The sequence below is a fragment of the Delphinus delphis genome, chromosome 12, assembly GCF_949987515.2.
Source record: "Delphinus delphis chromosome 12, mDelDel1.2, whole genome shotgun sequence".
Classification (NCBI taxonomy): Eukaryota; Metazoa; Chordata; class Mammalia; order Artiodactyla; family Delphinidae; genus Delphinus; species Delphinus delphis.
This window is the reverse complement of record NC_082694.2, coordinates 31,734,486-31,753,772: the sequence shown is the minus strand read 5'-3', so window position 1 is coordinate 31,753,772 and position 19,287 is coordinate 31,734,486. Positions and strand designations below refer to the sequence as shown.

Below are 19,287 nucleotides of genomic sequence, written 5' to 3'. Positions count from 1 at the left end.
CTCTTTTATTTTTCACTTTTGTCTATTGCCTGTTCTTACTACTTTTTTTTTTTTAATTTTGGCTAAAAATTTTTTTAAAGTTCAACTGTAGAAAAGTAAATAGAAATAAGAATAAGCCTCAATCTTATTAGTAGGAATAATTACATTAATAACATATTATTAATAACACTGTGAGTAATTACTTTCGATTTTTACTATTTTTTTCCTTTATATTGTTAAGAAAATTATTAGTAGGTGTAATTTTATAAGTTGTGCTATTCTTTTTTTATTCTATTTTAATTTAATTTTATGTTTGGCCACGCTACATGGCTTGCAGGATCTTAGTTGCCCAACCAGGGATCAAACCCATGCCCCCTGGAATGGGAGCAAGGAGTCCTAACCACTGGACCACCAGGGGATTCCCCAAGTGCGTTCATTCTTTTTTTTTTTTTTCCATTAACCAATTAATTAATTTACTTAATTTTGGCTGTGTTGCGTCTTCATTGCTGTGCACGGGCTTTCTTTAGTTGTGGCGAGCAGGGGCTACTCTTTGTTGCAGTGCACGGGCTTCTCACTGAGGTGGCTTCTCTTGTTGCGGAGCATAGGCTCTAGGTGCACAGCCTTCAGTAGTTGCGGCACACAGGCTTCAGTAGCTGTGGCACATGGGCTCAGTAGTTGTGGCTTGCAGGCTCTAGAGCGCAGGCTCAGTAGTTGTGGTGCATGGGCTTAGTTGCTCCGCGGCATGTGGGATCTTCCCGGACCAGGGATCAAACCCGTGTCCCCTGCATTGGCAGGCGGATTCTTAACCACTGAGCCACAAGGGAAGCCCATGTGTTTATTCTTAATTAACATCACAAGCACTTTCCCAAGACAGAATGCTTTCTATCTTGTTTACTAGTGTGTAATAACCTTGAGCAGTTTTTTCCCTTTTGGGTCTCAGATGGTCTACCTCTTAAAGATACATAATACTTACAAGATAATCATGAGAATTAAATGAAACAAATGTAAAGCATTCAGCATAATGCCTGACATACAGGCTCAAAACAAACTTTTCATTAATGAAAATTTGAACTAACAGACATTTATTTTCGGAGGCTACAGAATGTAAATATTTGAAAACTTGCGGTCTCACTGCCAAGCCCATTTTGATTCCTGTTAGCAACATATGAGTGTGAGATATGCCTATTTTACCACATTCTTTGCAATATTGAGAACTACCCTATTAACGAATTTTTACCATTAGACTGCTGGACAAATGTACTCTTATGACTACTTCACCATACATATCTTGAATCCAAAAAATTAACATTATTTTTCATATTTGTTAGCCATTTATGTTTTCTCTTTTGAAAGTTAATTTCATTATTCTTCACTCGTTTTTTGACTTGCGTTTGTTTTCTTTTCAGTTGGTCTTAAAAAGGTCTCTATTGTTACATTTCAAATACATTTTCCCAGTTTAGGTTAACCTTTTACAATGGTGTTTATTCACACAGAAGTTTTAATTTTTTAACTTTATGTCATGCTTTGAAGCTTAAATAGTCCTTCCATCCTAACATCAGTTAAGCATTATTAAATTTTCTTAATTCTGTTGTTTCCATTGTCCCTTTTCACTTTTTTCTTTACATTTTTATTCATCTGAAATTAATTTTAGTGCAAGATGTTAAGTTGTTTTTATTTTTATAAATACACAATTTTCCCTCCATTTCGCCCCACCCTATCTCTCAAATGTCAAGTTTGAGACATTTCCTGTAGCCTAAGCTATTTGATACACTAGAGCTATGTTGCAGGACTATAGATTCTGTCCCAGATTTGTCATTTTATTTATAAAACAATATTCCCATCCAGAAACATCATATTTCTATAAATTTGTTAGGAATTTTAAAGTCTAAAGAGTTATATAGTTTTCATTTATTTGACAAATATTTATGGATATCTTACACATTTCTTGGTAGACTTATTTTTAAGTATTTTTTATAGCTATTGAAAAATAGAATTCCCCCCCCTCCAAACACACACCCCCGTACTTTTCTAAGTAGTCACTGTCGGTTTATAGAGAAAACTTTTTGTATATTTAAAAAAAATTTTTATTTAAGTATAATTGATGTATAATATTATATAATTTACAGGTGTACAATAAAGTGATTCACAATTTTTAAAGGTTATACTCGATTTATAGTTATTATAAAATACTGGCTATATTCCCCATGTTTTACCTTGTAGCATATTTTACACACAATAGTTTGTACCTCTTCATCCTCTCCCCCTATACTACTGCCACACCCCTCTTCCCTCTCCCCACTGGTAACCACTAGTTTGTTCTCTGTACCTGTGACTCTGTTTCTTTTCTGTTATAGTCACTAGTTTGTTGTATTTTTTAGATTCTACATGTAAGTGACATCACACAGTATTTGTCTCTCTCTGCCTGACTTATTTCACTCAGCATAGTGCCCTCCAGGTCCATCCCTGTTGCTGCAAATGGCAAAACTTCATTTTTTTTTATGGCTGAGTAGTAGCCCATTGTGTGATATTATATATAAATACCACATCTTCTTTATCCAGTCATCTGTTGGTAGACACTTAGGTTGCTTCCATATCATGGCAATTGTAAATAATGCTGCTATGAACATTGGGGTGCGTGTATCTTTTCAAATTAGTGTTTTTATTTTCTTCAGATATACACTGAGAACTGAAATTGCTGGATCATATGATAATTCTATTTTTAGTTTTTTGAAAATTCTCCATACTGTTTTCCACAGTGGCTGTATCAATTTACATTCCCACCAAAAGCGTATGAGAGTTCTCTTTTCTCCGTATCCTTGTCAACATTTGTTATTTGTGTTCTTTTTCATGATAGCCATTCTGATAAGTGTGAGGTGGTATCTCGTTGTGGTTTTGATTTGCATTTTTCTGATGATTAGCGATGTTGAGCATCTTTTCATGTGCTTGCTGGCCATCTACATGTACTCTTTGGAGAAATGTCTATTTGGGTCTTCGGCCAATTTTGTATTCAGGTCTTCAGTTGTTTATTTGATGTTGAGTTGTATGAGTTGTTTATATATTTTAAATATTAACCCCTTATTGGTCATATCATTTGCAAATATTTTTCCCATTCAGTAGGTTGTCTTTTGTTTCGCTGATGGTTTCCTTTGCTGTGCAAAAGCTTTTAAGTTTAATTAGGTCCAATTTGTTTATTTTTGCTTTTGTTTCCATTACTCTAGGAGAAGGATCCAAAAATACAGTGTGGCGATTTAGGTCAAAGAGTATTCTGCCTATGTTTGTTTCTAGAAGTTTTACGATTTCCAGTCTTACATTCAGGTCTTTAACCCACTTTGAGTGTAGTTTTATACGTGGTGTTAGAGAACGTTCTAATTTCATTCTTTTACATGTAGCTGTCCAGTTTTCCCAGTACCACTTATTGAAGAGATTGACTTTTCTCCACTGTATATTCTTGCTTCCTTTGTCATAGATTAATTGAACATAAGTGCATGGGTTTATTTCTTGGCTCTCTATTCTGTTCCATTATTCTATGTGTATGTTTTTGTACCACCACCATACAGTTTTGACTACTATAGCTTTGTAGTACAGTCTGAAGTCAGGGAGCATGATTCCTCCAGCTCTGTTCTTCTTTCTCAAGATTATTTTGGATATTGGAGTCCTTTTGTGTTTCCATACAGATTTTAAAATTACTTGCTCTAGTTCTGTAAAAATGGCATTGGTATTTTGATAGGAATTACACTGAATCTGTAGATTGCCTTGGATAGTATGTTCATTTAACAATATTAATTCTTCCAATCCAAGAATACAGTATGTTTCTATCTGCGTTGTCTTCAATTTCTTTCATCAGTGTCTTATAGTTTTCAAAGTACAGGTCCTGTAACTCCTTAGGTATATTTATTCCTAGGCATCTTATTCTTTTTGAAGCGATGGTAAATGGAATTATTTCCTTAATTTCTCTTTCTGATAGTTCATTGTTAGTGTATAGAAATGCAACAGGTTTCTGTATATTAATTTTGTATCCTGCAACTTTACCGAATTCACTGTAAAGCTCTAGTAGTTTTCTGGTGGCATCTTTAGGATTTTCTATGTATAGTATCATGTCATCTGCAAAAACAGTGACAGTTTTACTTCTTTCTTTCCAATTTATAGTCCTTTTACTTCTTTCTCTTGTCTGATTGCTGTGGCTAGGACTTCAATACTATGTTGAATAAAAGTGTTGACAGCAGGCATCCTTGTCTTGTTCTTGATCTTAGAGGAAATGTTCTCAGGTTTTCACCGAGTATGATGTTAGCTGTGGGTTTGTCATAATATGACCTTTATTATGTTGAGGTAGGTTCTCTCTATGCCCACTTTCTAGAGAGCTTTTATCATAAATGGATGTTGAATTTTGCCAAAAGCTTTTTCTGCATCTATTGAGATGATCACTTGGTTTTTATTCTTCAATTTGTTCATGTGATGTATCACAATGATTGACTTCTGGATACTGAAAAACTCTTGCATCCCTGGGATAAATCCCACTTGATCCTGGTGTATGATCCTTTTCATGTATCATTGAGTTTGGTTTGCTAATATTTTGTTGAAGATTTCTGCATCTTTGTTTTTCAGTGATACTGGCCTGTAGTTTTCTCTTTGTGATATCTTTGTGTGGTTTTGGTATCAGGGTGATGTCAGCCTAACAGAATGAGTTTGACAGTGTTCCTTCCTCTGCAATTTTTTGGAATATTTTGACAAGGATAGGTGTTAACTCTTTTCTAAATGTTTGGTAGAATTCACCTGTGAAGCCACTGGTCCTAGATTTTTGTTTACTTGGAATTTTAAAATTACTGGTTCAATTTCATTACTGATAATTGGTCTATCCAAATTTTCTATTTCTTCCTGGCTCAGTCTTGGGAGATTATACATCTTCAAAGAATATGTCCATTTCTTCTAGGTTGTCCATTTTATTGGCATATAGTTGTTTGTAGTAGTCTCTTACGATCTTCTGTATTTCTGTAATGGTGGTTGTAACTTCTCCTTTTTCATTTCTGATTTTACTGATTTGTGCCCTCTCTCTTTTTTTCTTGATGAGTCTGGCTAAAGGTTTATCAATTTTGTTTATCTTTTCAAAGAACCAGTTTTTCGTTTCATTGATTTCTTCTATTATTTTTTTAGTCTCTATTTTATTTCTTCTCTGATCTTTATGCTTTCTTTCCTTCTACTAACTTTGGGCTTTTTCTTTCTCCAGTTTGTTTAGGTGTAAGGTTAGGTTATTTATATGAGATTTTTTCTTATTTCCTGAGGTATTCTGAGGAATACCTTATACCTGAGGTATCACCATAAACTTCCCACTTAGAACTGCTTTTGCTGCGTCCCAAAGGTTTTGGATCATCATGTTTTTGTTTGCATTTTTCTCTAGGTATTTTTCATTTCCTCTTTGATTTCTTCAGCGATCCACTGGTTGTTTAGTACCATGTTGTTTAGCCTCCTCATTTGTGTTTTCTGCAGTTCTTTCCTTGTAGTTGACTTCTAGTCTCATAGCATAGTGGTCAGAAAAGATGCTTGATATGATTTTAATTTCTTTTTTAATTTATTTTTGGTTGCGTTGGGTCTTTGCTGCTGTGTGCAGGCTTTCTCTAGTTGCGGGGTCTACTCTTCGCTGCGGTGCGCAGGCTTCTCATTGTGGTGGCTTCTCTTGTTGTAGAGCACAGACTCTAGGCACGTGGGCTCAGTAGGTGTGGCTTGCACGCTCTAGAGCACAGGCTCAGTAGTTGTGGCACACGGACTTAGTTGCTCCACAGCATGTGGGATCTTCCCGGAGCAGGGATCCAACCCGTGTCCCCTGCATTGGCAGGGAGATCCTTAACCACTGCGTCACCAGGGAGGTCCCTTGATATGATTTTAATTTTCCTAAATTCACCAAGTCTTGTTTTGTGGCCTAGCATGTGATCTATCCTGGAGAATGTACCATGTGCACATAAAAAGAACGTGTACTCTGCTGCTTTGGGATGGAATGCTCTACACATATCAATTGTGTCCCTCTGGTGTAATGTGTCATTTAAGGCCAGTGTTTCCTTGTTGATTTTCTGTCTGGATGACTGGTCCACTGACGTAAGTGGGGTGTTAAATCCCCTACTACTATTGTGTTACTGTTGATTTCTCCCTTTATGTCGGTTAGTATTTGCTTTATGTATTTAGGTGCTCCAATGCTGGGTACATATATATTTACAATCGTTTAATCTTCTTCTTGGACTAATCCCTTGGTCATTATGTAGTGTCCTCCTTTGTCTCTTGTAACAGTCTTTAAAATCTATCTTGTCTGATATAAGTATTGTTACCCCAGCTTTCTTTTGATTTCCATTTGCATGGAATTCCTTTTCTCATTCCCTCATTTTCAGTCTGTGTGTGTCTTTAGATCTGAAGTGAGTCTCTTATAGGCAGCATATATATGGGTCTTGCTTTTGTATCCATTCAGCCACTCTCTCTTTTGATTAGAGCACTGAGTCCATTTACATCTAAGGTAATTAATGATATGTATGCTATTGCCATTTTATTACTTGTTTGGGGGTTGTTTTGTAGGTCTTTTTTTTTTTTTTCCTTTTTTCTTGTTTTGTTCTCTTGTGATCTGACGACTATCTTTAGTGTTGTCTGTATTCCTTTTGCCTTTTTTGGTTTATATCTATTATAGATTTTTGGTTTGTGGTTACCGTGAAGTTTTTATATAGCAATATGTATATATATGTGTGTGTGTGATTGTTTTAAGTTGCCAGTCTCTTAATTTCAAATGCATGTTAACAACCCTGCATTTGTACTCTCCTCCTCTCATGATTACTGTTTTTGATATATTTTACATTTAACTGTATTGTGCATCCCTTAACTGCTTATTGTGGACATATATGACTTTACTGCTTTGTCTTTAACCATTCTACTAGCTTTGTGGGTGGATGACTTCCTACTTTTACTGTATGTTTGCCTTTATTGATGAGCTTTTTCATTTCATAATTTTCATGTTTCTAGTTGCAGCCATTTCTTTTTCGCTTAGAGGAATTTCCTGAACATTTCTTGTAGAGCTGGTTTGGTGGTGCTGAACTCTTTTAGCCTTTGCTTGTCTGTAAAGCTTTTGATCTCTCCAACAAATCTGAACAAGAGCCTTGTTGGTTAGAGCAGCGGTCCCCAACCTTTTTGGCACCAGGGACTGGTTTCGTGGAAGACAATTTTTCCACGGTCGGGGGTGGAGGGGTTCAGGAGGTAATGCAAGTGATGGGGGGGATGGTTCAGGCAGTAATGTGAGTGATGGGGAGCAATGGGAACAGCAGATGAATCTTCGCTCACTTGCCCACCACTCACCTCCTGCTGTGCGGCCGGTTCCTAACAGGCCATGGACTGGCACCGTTCCACAGCCCAGCACCATTCCACAGCCCAGGCGTTGGGGACCCCTGGGTTAGAGTATTCTTGGGTGTAGGTTTTTCCCTTTCATTGCTTTAAATAAAACATGCCACTCCCTTCTGGCCTGCAGGGTTTCTGCTAAAGGTCAGCTGACAGCCTTATGGGAGTTCCCTTGTATGTTATCTCTTGCTTTTCCCTTGATGCTTTTAACAGTCTCTCTTTCTCTTTAATTTTTGTCATTTTAATCGCAATGTGTCTTGGTGTTTTCCTCTTTGGGTAAGTCCTGTATGGGACTCTCTGGGCCTCCTGGATTTGGATGTCTATTTCTTTTCCAAGTTAGGGAAGTTTTCAGCTATTATGTCTTCAGATATGTTCTCTGCCCCTTTCTCTCTCTCTTCTCCTTCTGGAACCCCTATACTGCAAATACTAGTACACTTGATGTTATCGCAGAGGTCTCTCAAACTGTCCTCATTTCTTTTCATTCTTCTTTTCTTTTTTCTGTTCAGCATCAGTGATTTTCACTACTCTGTCTTCTATTTTATATATGTTTTCTATAAAGCACCTTACATGAATTTTTATCCATTCTAAGAAGTTTCTGACTTGATTTTCTTAAGTTCTACAGGTAGTCAATCATATCAATTGCAAATAAGAATTTGTTTCCTCCTTTCCTGCTGTTTTAATTTTTCTTACTAAACTGGACAGAACTTCTAGAATAGGGATAGCAAATACGTTTCATATAGAGTCAATCCTTACCTACTGGTTGTCACAGTGAAACATTATGTTGAGAAGGATTCTAAGGGCACCTTTTTTGCTTTGCAGTAATACAGATAAAATCCTAGGAAGGTTCCAGAAGAACAGCTAAGGCCCACCAAGATAAAGGTCCTGAAGCTTTCTATTTTGCTGTTCACTCATCCATTTTTCTCTATTATTTGCCTCCTTCTGCTTCATTGGGTTTCCTTCTTCTACCTTTTTGAGTTCAATACTCAGTTCATTTTCTTTTTGAAGCATTTAATGCTATGAACATACTTCTATCACTCTGGCCACACTATCTAAATTTTTACCCATATTGTTCATTATAGTTATTTTTTCTAATAAGCCTTTTTAAATGGCAATTCTGATATGGTTCTAACTCAAGTTATTTAAAGAAACGTTTTTATGTTCCAGGCATTTGAGGTTTTTATTTACATTTTTATTATTAATCACTAGGATTACTGTGATATTGTCAGCTACAGTGCTATGAATAATTCATCTTGGGTTTTTTTATAGATTATATGCTGAATTTCTACTACTCTTCTCTGGATAAGGGATCACGTCATGAGTGAATATTTTCCTGTCATAATGTGGATAGTGAGCCTCCTGTACAATAAAATCACAGTCTGCTAATGCTCCTTACCTTCCCAATAGTTAAATTAGATTCCCTGTTTCCTCTCGCTGCACCTCCCAGCTACCAGGTGCTCATACATTCCTCCACAGCTACCTGTCCCTGTCCTCCTATGTGTTCCACTGGCAGACTGGGATTTTTTTCCCCTTAGCACTAAAGTGGATTTTCAGTCCCTTGCCTCCAATCTAACAATCATACCTGTATTCTAAGTTCCAGTCCTTCCCAGTCTACTTCTTTCTACTGAAGTTTACTTTTCAATAAACCAATTAATCAGAAAATATACTATCAGGACAGAGGGAGAGACCCAATATCTTGGACTCCTGGGATACCTAAATTGTTTCCAATCCAAAATGATCAGATAATGAGTATTCTGGTTCCTCCAGCCCATAAATAAAAATGTTATTCTACAGAGTATGCTTCTTTGTTTGGACTTAAAACATCTCAGCACTGGTTTTTAAAAGCAAATATTAAACAGAGTAACTTTAATGCACATATTTTTTCTATTGCATTCAGCTTAATTTCCAATTTCATGTTTTTCATTTCATCAATACACACCAGGCAACCAATTATGAAAAAAATAAGCTACACCTCACATTTAGAATTACTGAGGTTTGAAAGAATTTACCAGGACAATGCTGACTCTGAACTTTTCAACTTGGTTTTACTTTTTATTCAGCCAAAAATAAAAGTTATACTGGTTTATTTTTTTTAAAAAATCAACAAAAGTCAGTACTGTGGTGAACTTCTAAACACCTGCAATAACATACAAGAATTACTGAGTCTGCACAGTTATACCCATCGATTTCTACAGCAATATCAAATTATCTACGGTCAAACATTCTGAGAAATTTAATAATATCTCTCTAACCTTGACAGTTTTTCAGGCAAAGTTGGGAATTAATCATCAAGATTATAGAATTCTTATGCTAGCCCTATCATGGAGCCCAGGGATCAGGATCAATTAGAATTTCTTTCGTCACCCATTAACATATAAACTTATACTTGCCATTCAGAAATGATCTATAACTAAACACCCCCAAACTTTTAAATAACTCCACGCCCAGAATGTCTATGGCAGTTAAGGAAAACAAAATTACTTTAGAATCCAAGAAAATTTAAACTAAGACTAAGCTGCCATAATACTAAATTTTTTCAGGGAGCCATTTTTTTAAAGAATTACAGTATATACTATAAAAAGATGCTTCTTTTCCTATACAAGATGTAACCATTGGAAGAACCTGGGTAAAGAGTACATGGACTTCTCTACTATCTTTGCAACTTCCTATAAATCTACAGTTATTTCAAAACAAAAAGATTTTAGAAAAGGACTTACAGAGAAAAAACAAACTATTGATACAAATAACACATGAGAAAATCTCAAAACGTCCTGTTAAATGGAGGAAGCTAGATACAAAAGACATGTATTACACAATTCCATTTATAAGAAATTTCTAGAAAATGAAATAATATAGCAAGAGAAAGCAATACTTGCCTGAGGCTGAGGCAGAGGGGTAGGAGTGGGAATTGACTGGAAAGGGGGACAAAGGAACTTTTTCAGGTGATTACGTCTTCTAAAATTGGACTGTGGTGATAAACAGCCAAATTTACTAAAACCATATACACTTAAAATTGGTGAACACTATGGTATGAAAAGCATACCTCAATAAAGCTGCAGAAAAAAGGTTAATGGCAGAATCTAGGTGATGGGTATACAGGTACTCATGTAAAGTTCTTTTAATTCTGCTGTATGTTTGAATATTATAATAAAACATTGAGGAAAATTTAAGTTTTCATGAATGATACAATTAGAAATCAAAAAAACTGCACGTCCCCTGGCAGCTCACAGATCAAGAAAGATTCAATAAAAAGATAAGTCAATAGCCTCCATTCAGTGGTATGATCCCGCATCCCATACATGCCACACTGAAGCCCTTGCTTCAAATGCGTTTGAATGAAGGGTCTGGGATTCTAATCCCTGATCAAAGCTGTCTGTCTGGACACTGTTCCAAGAATCCACAAGCTGCTGCTGAGGGCAGCTGTTTATTCATTCAGGCAGAGAATGGAAACCCAAGCACAAATATCTTACATGTTTTAATCACCACATGGAGAAAATTCAGGCTTCGGTTTTCTGTAAATTATAGTGTTAGCAATATCAAAGTAACCAAGAAACAAAAACCTCACTCAGAGTTTTTACTTAAGAATTATAACTTTTCCACAAAAAAATTCCCCATGAGGTTCTTTAAATGGAAAAAGAACCAAATGTGGTTTGTATATGTTAACATCATCTTCCCTTAATTAAACTCAAATCCACCAAAACCTAAGCATCTTATTCAACAATCAGTAACAAATATTAGACTTAGGCAGAAAAAGACAAGAAACTGAAATTTTGAAACTATAAAGAGTAACATATTTGTGGAGAACATCGTTTGCATTTACACAACTTTCTAAGATTCCTATTTTTATTACTGGTACTAAATTTATGCATATCCCAATTTCAAAGAGGAAAGTAGTCTCAGTAGGCCTTAAAAATGAAAATGAAGGTGCTTTTAAATCTCCACAGATGTATATCTAAAGAGAAACAGATACTCTCATATAATACTCAATTTATTTTTTTAAACAGCCAAATTTTATACCAAAAGTGTACTCCTCTTTACAAACTTCAAAGGCAGTGTGTCTATTTTGGCACATTTATTAGGATAGTACAAACCTGTAAATAAAAATGTCAAAAATTATTAGACTTAAGCTGGGTGTTTCTGATTTGTTATTTTTCTAATTCCCTACTATACTTAATTAAGAGGGGGCATTATACTTACCACATATCCCACCCCACACAGCAGGAGGAATATAAGTGCTGAATGCGGATAGTCAGAAGAGACGTTTGCAAAATAAACTTTACATTATATACGCTTGTCCCTTAAGATGAGTGTGAGGAAGGGGGACAACAAGTGTTTTATCTATTACTGACGCTCAAGGCTTACGATAATTACGATTAGTAAACAATATGAATTCTATAAGTGCTAAGAAATGAAATATAAGATACAGATTAGTCTGTTTCACCAACACTATGATTATGTAAATAATCACATGAGAACTAAGTCAAGAACTTACCTTTGTGCTGGCCACCCCGATCTCGGGCCCAGCATTGATGTGAACTCCACAGTCTGTCTCTCTTGATATGGAACTGCCAACCGTGTTTGTGATCCCGACAGTTAAAGCTCCTCTCTCCTTGCAGTACCGAAGACCCATCAGGGTATCTGCTGTCTCGCCTGGGTAAAAAGGAAGACAAAAGTAACACACAGAGCAGTCAACATATGCTGTTTTTTAGATGCAAAAAGAGAAAACTGACTACTCTTTCAACAATATCATTTGTTTTATTATTATTTTTAACTGAAGTATAGTTGATTTACAGTGTTTCAGTTGTACATCAAAGTGATTCAGTTATACGTATATATTTTTTTCAGATTCTTTTCCATTACACGTTATTACAAGATACTGAGTATAGTTCCCTGTGCTATACAGTAGGTCCTTGTTGTTTATTTTATATATAGTAGTGTGTATCTGTTAATCCCAAATTCCCAATTCATAGCTCCCTCCCTTTTCCCCTCATTTGTTTTAAATAAAATTTAAAACATGTACTTAAAAGAATAAATTTGTAAAACTTTTAATAGTAGGATCCGACTTCTTAGGATCGTCTTTCCTTCTTTGTCTTTAAAAATTCAGCTCTTCTGAGTGTAAAATGTGTTTTTACTAACTCATTAAGAATTCCATAACATCAAAATAAACCTATATTTGTCAAGTTATCTGCAATAACCAGTTTATCTTTAAATATCAGTTTTGCCAACATATGCTATAGTTGTTAGAAAGAATGACTTTCCTTTTCTTTAAGTCTTTAAAATTAGCATACCTGACTGACTAATGAAAAAGCAAACATCATCTCGAAAAACTGGGGTGTTTCTATCCAGGAAATCACTGGCTAGCTCCACCATAACAGGCAACTCAGTCAGCTCTTCAAGAACTTGACGTGTCTGCAGAGAAAAGATGACTTGGTCATACAACTTTACATCAAATACTCTTTTTCACTGGACTTCCTCAGACTCAATGTATAGTTTTCACTTTTTCTGATTATAAAAATGATACATAATGCAGTGTTAGAAAATACAAACAACAGAGATTAAAGCATAAAAAAATAAAATAACCAAAATCCCAACACCCAGGAGATAAGCACTGTTAATATTTTGGCACAAGTCTCTTTAGATAATTATCAATGCATGTATAAATAAATGCATGTATAAAATGTTTTGAAAAGTGGAAAAAGCACTGTTCTGAGTTAGCTTGTATATTAACTCTAACTTCCCAATTCCTAGTCTTTAAATGACAATTCATATAATACCAAATCACTGAGAATTTCAAATGAGATAATAACAGATGTATCATAAACAGTGAATGAAAAATTAAACATTTCAGAAATACTAGGTATTCATAAAGAATGCTGTTTCTCAAAAAAAGTCAATATACTTTAAAAATCTTGTTTAAGAAAGCTCAATACTTTCAAACTCTGTAGAATGGAGGGTGGAGTAGGGGGTAGATAACCTAGCTAGAATTAATTCAGGGACACTATTTTGTATGCTAAACCACACAGGATTTCTAATATTTGTTTGTTAACTACAGTAGTCTCAGCACCCACCAGAAACCCCAAAACAAAACAAAACCCTTCCATCTTCTCAAATTAGAGAATTCCAACACAGCATATATATAATTTATGCCCCACAATTCAGGCTTAGCATTGGATGAAACATTTAGTCAAATTTTGTATTTCTGAATAGAGGGCTCATTCAATAATAGATCTAAGCCACCACTAGATCAGGCAATCCCTTAATTTACACTAATGTCTTTAATTCATTCTTTTTTTTTTCCAGTGCTCAAAACAATCACTTTCTAACAACTCTTCCCTTCAAAATTGCACAGATTTTCCTTTTTAGGACCATGTAATTTGGGGCGGGGGGTGGGGAGGGGAGGGAGAAGGGGGTGCTTTAGAGAAGAAGAAAGCCTATTGAGATGCAAGGGTTGAGTGACCAGCTAGTTTCACTCACTCCTCAAATGAATGGCTCCCACAAGTGTAGATAATTATATTTATGCCCCAGCAAATAAAAAAATTACTGTCATGAACTTTGGAAATCAATCCTAAAAGTAGAAACTGAGTGTGTAAGGGTTTTCTGTACTTACAGGAGTTGACATCAACAGCACATAGCCTGTCTCTTTATAAGGGAAACTACACGTGGATCTGATTTATTGGACTAAAACACTGTTAAATTCCTAGGCTTCTATATTGACAACCAACACACATCTTTGATACAGAATTTCAGCTTCCAAAATAACAATTTAAAGAACAAAGTCTATCAAAAAGAAGACTTCCTTTCTTTGCAGAAATGTGCCTACCTAGGAAAATCCTGTTGAGGTTCACACAGCCATCTGTCTGGGGCAAGTGAACAATGATACACAAAACCCAGTGACGGCTCTAACAGAAGTAGGCATGCGCTGTGAACTGCAAGGCCAGGATGGCATAAGAACTTTTCCACTCTTTGCCTTTCATGAAGTTAGTTGCAGGCGGTCTACCTGTATATCTAAGGACCTTTCTAAAGCAGATGATCCATTGATAAATAATTCCAAGTAGCTATTAAAATTTCTCTCCCCAACCTTCTTGATTTTTGCCATCACAACATGAAAACAAAACACGGTGTTTTAACAAAAAATAGTTTTACATGGTGTGTTACTGGAGATACTGTTTATCTGCAGATATCTTCTAATACCCAAAATGACACAACTAAAATTTTAAGAAGCCACTTACTGCTACACCAGCATGATAACTTGTTCCACAAGCGATAAGAATCAAACGCCGACACCTCTGGATCTCCTTAATGTGATCCTTCAAACCGCCCAAATTCACTGAAATAAAAGTTTGTGGATATAATTATTTAGGAAAGAACCATATGAAACATGTATTCGCTTTTCATGAGTGACCAATGCCAATCTGGGAAACAACACTGCTGTTTTAAAGCATTCATATTCCTCTTAGGAAGCACAGTTCTCTCTCGTTTTGAAATGTAAACGAAGTAAGTCCGAACTTAACTGGCCACCTCCAACTTGTAATTAACCTTCCTCACCCCCTGATACACGTACACAACTACAGTATCTACCACATCCTACCTTGTTCGGTCATTTTTACATTCCTCTCTTCAGATTAAAAGGTATCTTAAAGGCAGAACTATAGGGACACGGACAATAGATCGGTAGATGCTGGTGGCTGGAGGTGGGGAAAGGGTTGACTACAAAGGGGCTTGGGGAAATTTTTCCGGTGAAGGATCTGTGCTAACTCTTGATTGTTGTACAGGTTGTTCAGGATTATGACCATGTTGTGGAAGTTGGTCAAAACTCACTGAATTATACATTAAGAACAGTCAATTTTATTATACCTAATTATATCTCAGTAAGCCTGCTTGGGAAAAAAATTGTCTTACTTGTGTTCATCTCCATTACATGCCCAGAACAGTGCTCTGAACACAATATAAACCACTCTCCTCTCAGTCTTTCCCATCTCAGTCAATGCCACCCCATTCACCTAACGGCAGGGTCATCCATCCTCGGTTGCTCAACAGTGACTGCACAAGCAAGTCCTGTGAGCCCCACCTTCAAACTGTACCTCTAACACCATCAGCCAAGTCCAACATCCCTCCCCTGGACAAGAGCCGTACCCTCCTGACTTCTATTCTCTACCTCCTAGAGCCTGTTCTCCACACACGGCCAGAATGATCTTTTAGAGGGATTCTTTAAAAACGTAAATCTGATCACAGAACCCTCCAATGAGTCTGTCCTCTTTCTGTCTCTACAGCCACGTACATGTTCTGCTAAGGGTGCCTTGTCTATGGGTCCTTCTACACATGGCGAGTTTTCTACCTGTGAGAAATTTTCATCCAACATTCATTCAATTGTTCAACTAATATTCTGAGCACCTACCAAGGGAATATACTGTCCAAGGCACTGTGTGGCTACCAGACAGTTCAGCGTCTGGCTGATGAGAGCAATGAGCATGCCCGTGGGCAGCATCCTTCTCCATCTGACCCACCGTCGGTCTGTCTACTCTGCCCCTGCTCTTTATCTCCTCCACTCTTTCCTTCTACCTTAACTAGTTACAAAATGGAACCAACGTATATGTTTTGCTTTTTATATTTTTGAATAATTTACGCTCTTCCTTTTAAATTTCAATACTGAGAGGGCCGATTATATTTCTCTATTTTAAGAAACTAGTTATGGGGGCTTCCCTGGTGGCGCAGTGGTTGAGAGTCCGCCTGCTGATGCAGAGGACATGGGTTCATGCCCCGGTCCGGGAAGATCCCACATGCCGCGGAGCGGCTGGGCCCATGAGCCATGGCCGCTGAGCCTGCGCGTCCGGAGCCTGTGCTCCACAGTGGGAGAGGCCACAGCAGTGAGAGGCCCGCGTACCGCAAAAAAAAAAAAAGAAACTAGTTAAGTAGAAAATAAAACAACGAAAAGCTTCACTGGCTTCCCAAGTAACTTTGGAATGAAGTCCAAACTCCTTACATGGCCTTCAAGCGGCCACAAGCCCTGCCTCCTGCTTCACTCTGACCTAATCTCCTAGCACTTCTCTCACCCAGGCCACCCCAGCCAGACTGGCATTCTTGCTGTTCCTTTTTGTGTACCTCTGCCTCAGACCTCGGCATGTATTGAAAAGACTTGAGGGAAAAGGAAACAACATTAAGAGGCTGGGTAGGGAGTCATGCAAAGGCACATCAGTTTGGAGATGACTAAGTATAAAGTAGACAGACTATCAGAGAGACTTATATTTCAGATGATAACCAAGAAGGACAGGGAGGTTAGACAGTGAGATTAGCTGGTCACAAGCATTTCCCTAAAATTAGTCCTAGCAAATTCCCTGATGGCCGAGGGGCGTTTGGGATAGTTCTGGAAGGAGTCGCCCATGGTCTGAATTGATGCTTTGGAGAGGCTCCTACTTCTGGTAAGGGAGACCACTACTACAGCAGGAATGTCTGGAGGAAAGGGGTGGGATGGAGCGTGAACACCACTGAACACTGGAGGCTAGTCTGGCTCCATAAATGACTGGCAGTGTGACCTCTGGCCAGACCGCAAACTGACAGAGCCTCAAATTCCTTATCTTAACAACAAAAAAAGATAACGGCTATCCTGTTTATATTATAGAACTTTTATGAGGAACACATACCATAGATAAAAGTGCTTTTTAAAATCATGACTTTTCAAAGTTTATCTCCTTCTTTTCCCTTATAAAACAAAACTTTTTCCTAATCTTATTTCCATTCCATACCATAATAGTAGTTACTGCTACTCTCCCCGTTCTTCCAGTTCAACCACCTTCCACAACCCCCTCTCCCACACCAGCAGATAACAGGTCCTGCTCTGGAGCGCTCCTGTTTCTCCCCCGGCCCCCGCTGCCCTCCCATTCCCCATTGCTTTACCCCAGATGGGACAACATCCTTACTGGCGACTGCATCTCGGCCTCTCGCTCCTCCAATGCACATTGGAGACTGGTACCCAGGTCACTTCAGTAAAGCTCCGATCACCCCTGGCTCCTAAGTCTCCTAACAGCTCTGCAATTTCTACAAAGGGAGGTACCCTTCACACTCAACACAATGCATTCACGGCCCTCCTGGGCAGTTCCTCTCACCTTCTTCCCTAGACTTACTGCTCTCTATTCCTCTTCAAGTACTAGAGGTGGCAGGCAAACTGGACTACATATTATTTCACAAACAAATTTCTGATGGTTTTCTACTATCTCCTCTTAGCAAATGCATTCTACCCAACTGCAATGCTCCCATCTCATCTTTACCTATTCAAACCTTCCAAATCCTTTAAAGCACCACCTGCCTACTTCATAGAGCCCTCCCTGGCCCCCTGTCCACAAACAGATTCATTCTCTACTTCCTCTAAATTCAACACTAAACTTTAAACATTTCAACATTAAACTGTGTTTCTAATGTCATTTATCATATTTTACCTTTCTTTAAATACTTAATTATGTATTCATCCCCCTTCCAAGAACCTCAAGGAGGAGACCGCAGCAGAGACAACTTTCCTACAGTCCCTGATACGTTCAGCATGGTGCTCCACACACCATGTTCACCAGATGTTCAACTTATAATTCAGCCTTCAACAAATCTCTCCTGCTGAGAAAGAGTCTGATGCCTCCAGAAAAGAAAAGTATACAAAAACCGCATTTATTCAGAGAATCATTCTCTATCAGTTAGCAGGACGTGACATAAAAGAGAAGGCACTTAATATTATATGTATAACACACAAATTCAGGAAAAGATTGTTGCATACCAGATATAATTTCTCCAAAACTGATTCCTAACACTGAGAAGCTTAGCCCAAAGCTTGTTTGTTAAACTGTTTATTAAACTGGTCATGAAGGATGTTCCAAAAATGTGATTTAGCGATAGTTTATGGATATCCTATGACCACAGAAAGTCAATCTCAAGCTCATCCCACCAAGGTGCAGAAACTCCTGTGACACAAGGTCTAGAGAGAACTTCCAGAAGTAAGACCAGAGCTGCACTGTCACCCCACCTTAAACAGGCAGGAAGGTACAGGTTAGGTTATCCCATAAGGCATTAGGCAAACACCTGGAAAACCTCTGGGAAGTTCACACTTCACTCATTTATAAACTGAGAGAGAAAACCTAGGCTGAACAGATACAGCAAGCTTCCCAACAAGGGGACCAGGTCCCATTCTTCTGAGAACTCACAGTGTTCAGAACAGTCCCTGGTACATAGTAGGTGCCCAATAAAAGATTTTTGTACTGAAAAGAAGTTAAATGTTCTTAATGGTACACTGAAGGACTTTTTTTTTTCTCCAGGAAAATCACCTTAATAGTCCCATAACTGACAACAATTTTCAAATGTGACTTCCTAGGCATTTTTTATATTTTTCATAACCATTTTAGAGGTATGTCACTTACCATAAAATTCACCCTTTGAAAGAGTATGATTGTGGTGTTTAGTATTTCAGAGTTGTGCAACCATTACCACTATCTAACTTTAGACTTTCATCACCTCCAAAACACCCGTATCCATTAGCAGTCACTCTCCACTCCCCTGTCCCTTCAGGTCCTGGCAACCATTATTATTATTCCCTTATTTTTTATGGTGGTAAAATACACATAACATAAAATTTACCGTTTTAACTATTTGTACGTGTACAATTCAGTGGTATTAAGCACATTCACATTGTTGTGCAATCATGACCATCACCATCTCAGAACTTTGGCATCGTCCCAAACTGAAGCTCTATACCCGTTAAACGCTAACTCCCCATTTCCCCCTCTCCCCAGCCCCTGGTGACCACTAATCTACCTTCTGTCTCTACAAATCTGACTAACCTAGATACACCTCATATCAGTGGAATCACACACGGAAGGACTTTTAAAAGAGGACTGGGCTCCACTGATGGCTGGCAGCCATAGCTATTCTACAAAGGACAATGAACCCTATAAGGCTGTCAACGTCAACCCCCATGAG

General features: G+C 37.6%; 1 protein-coding gene across 2 annotated transcripts in view; it reads right to left on the bottom strand.

Moving 5' to 3' along the window:
• The window catches only part of GFPT1 (glutamine--fructose-6-phosphate transaminase 1), a 72,817-nt gene that overhangs the window by 12,240 nt on the left and 41,290 nt on the right, over positions 1–19,287 (bottom strand). For both annotated transcript variants that reach the window (XM_060026452.1, XM_060026453.1), the window contains exons 12-14: positions 14,565–14,662; positions 12,624–12,744; positions 11,828–11,985 (exon numbers count right to left, since the gene is read on the bottom strand). In XM_060026452.1, the coding sequence (XP_059882435.1) occupies positions 11,828–11,985; positions 12,624–12,744; positions 14,565–14,662 (377 nt within the window). The remainder of the gene's footprint in view (positions 1–11,827; positions 11,986–12,623; positions 12,745–14,564; positions 14,663–19,287) is intronic.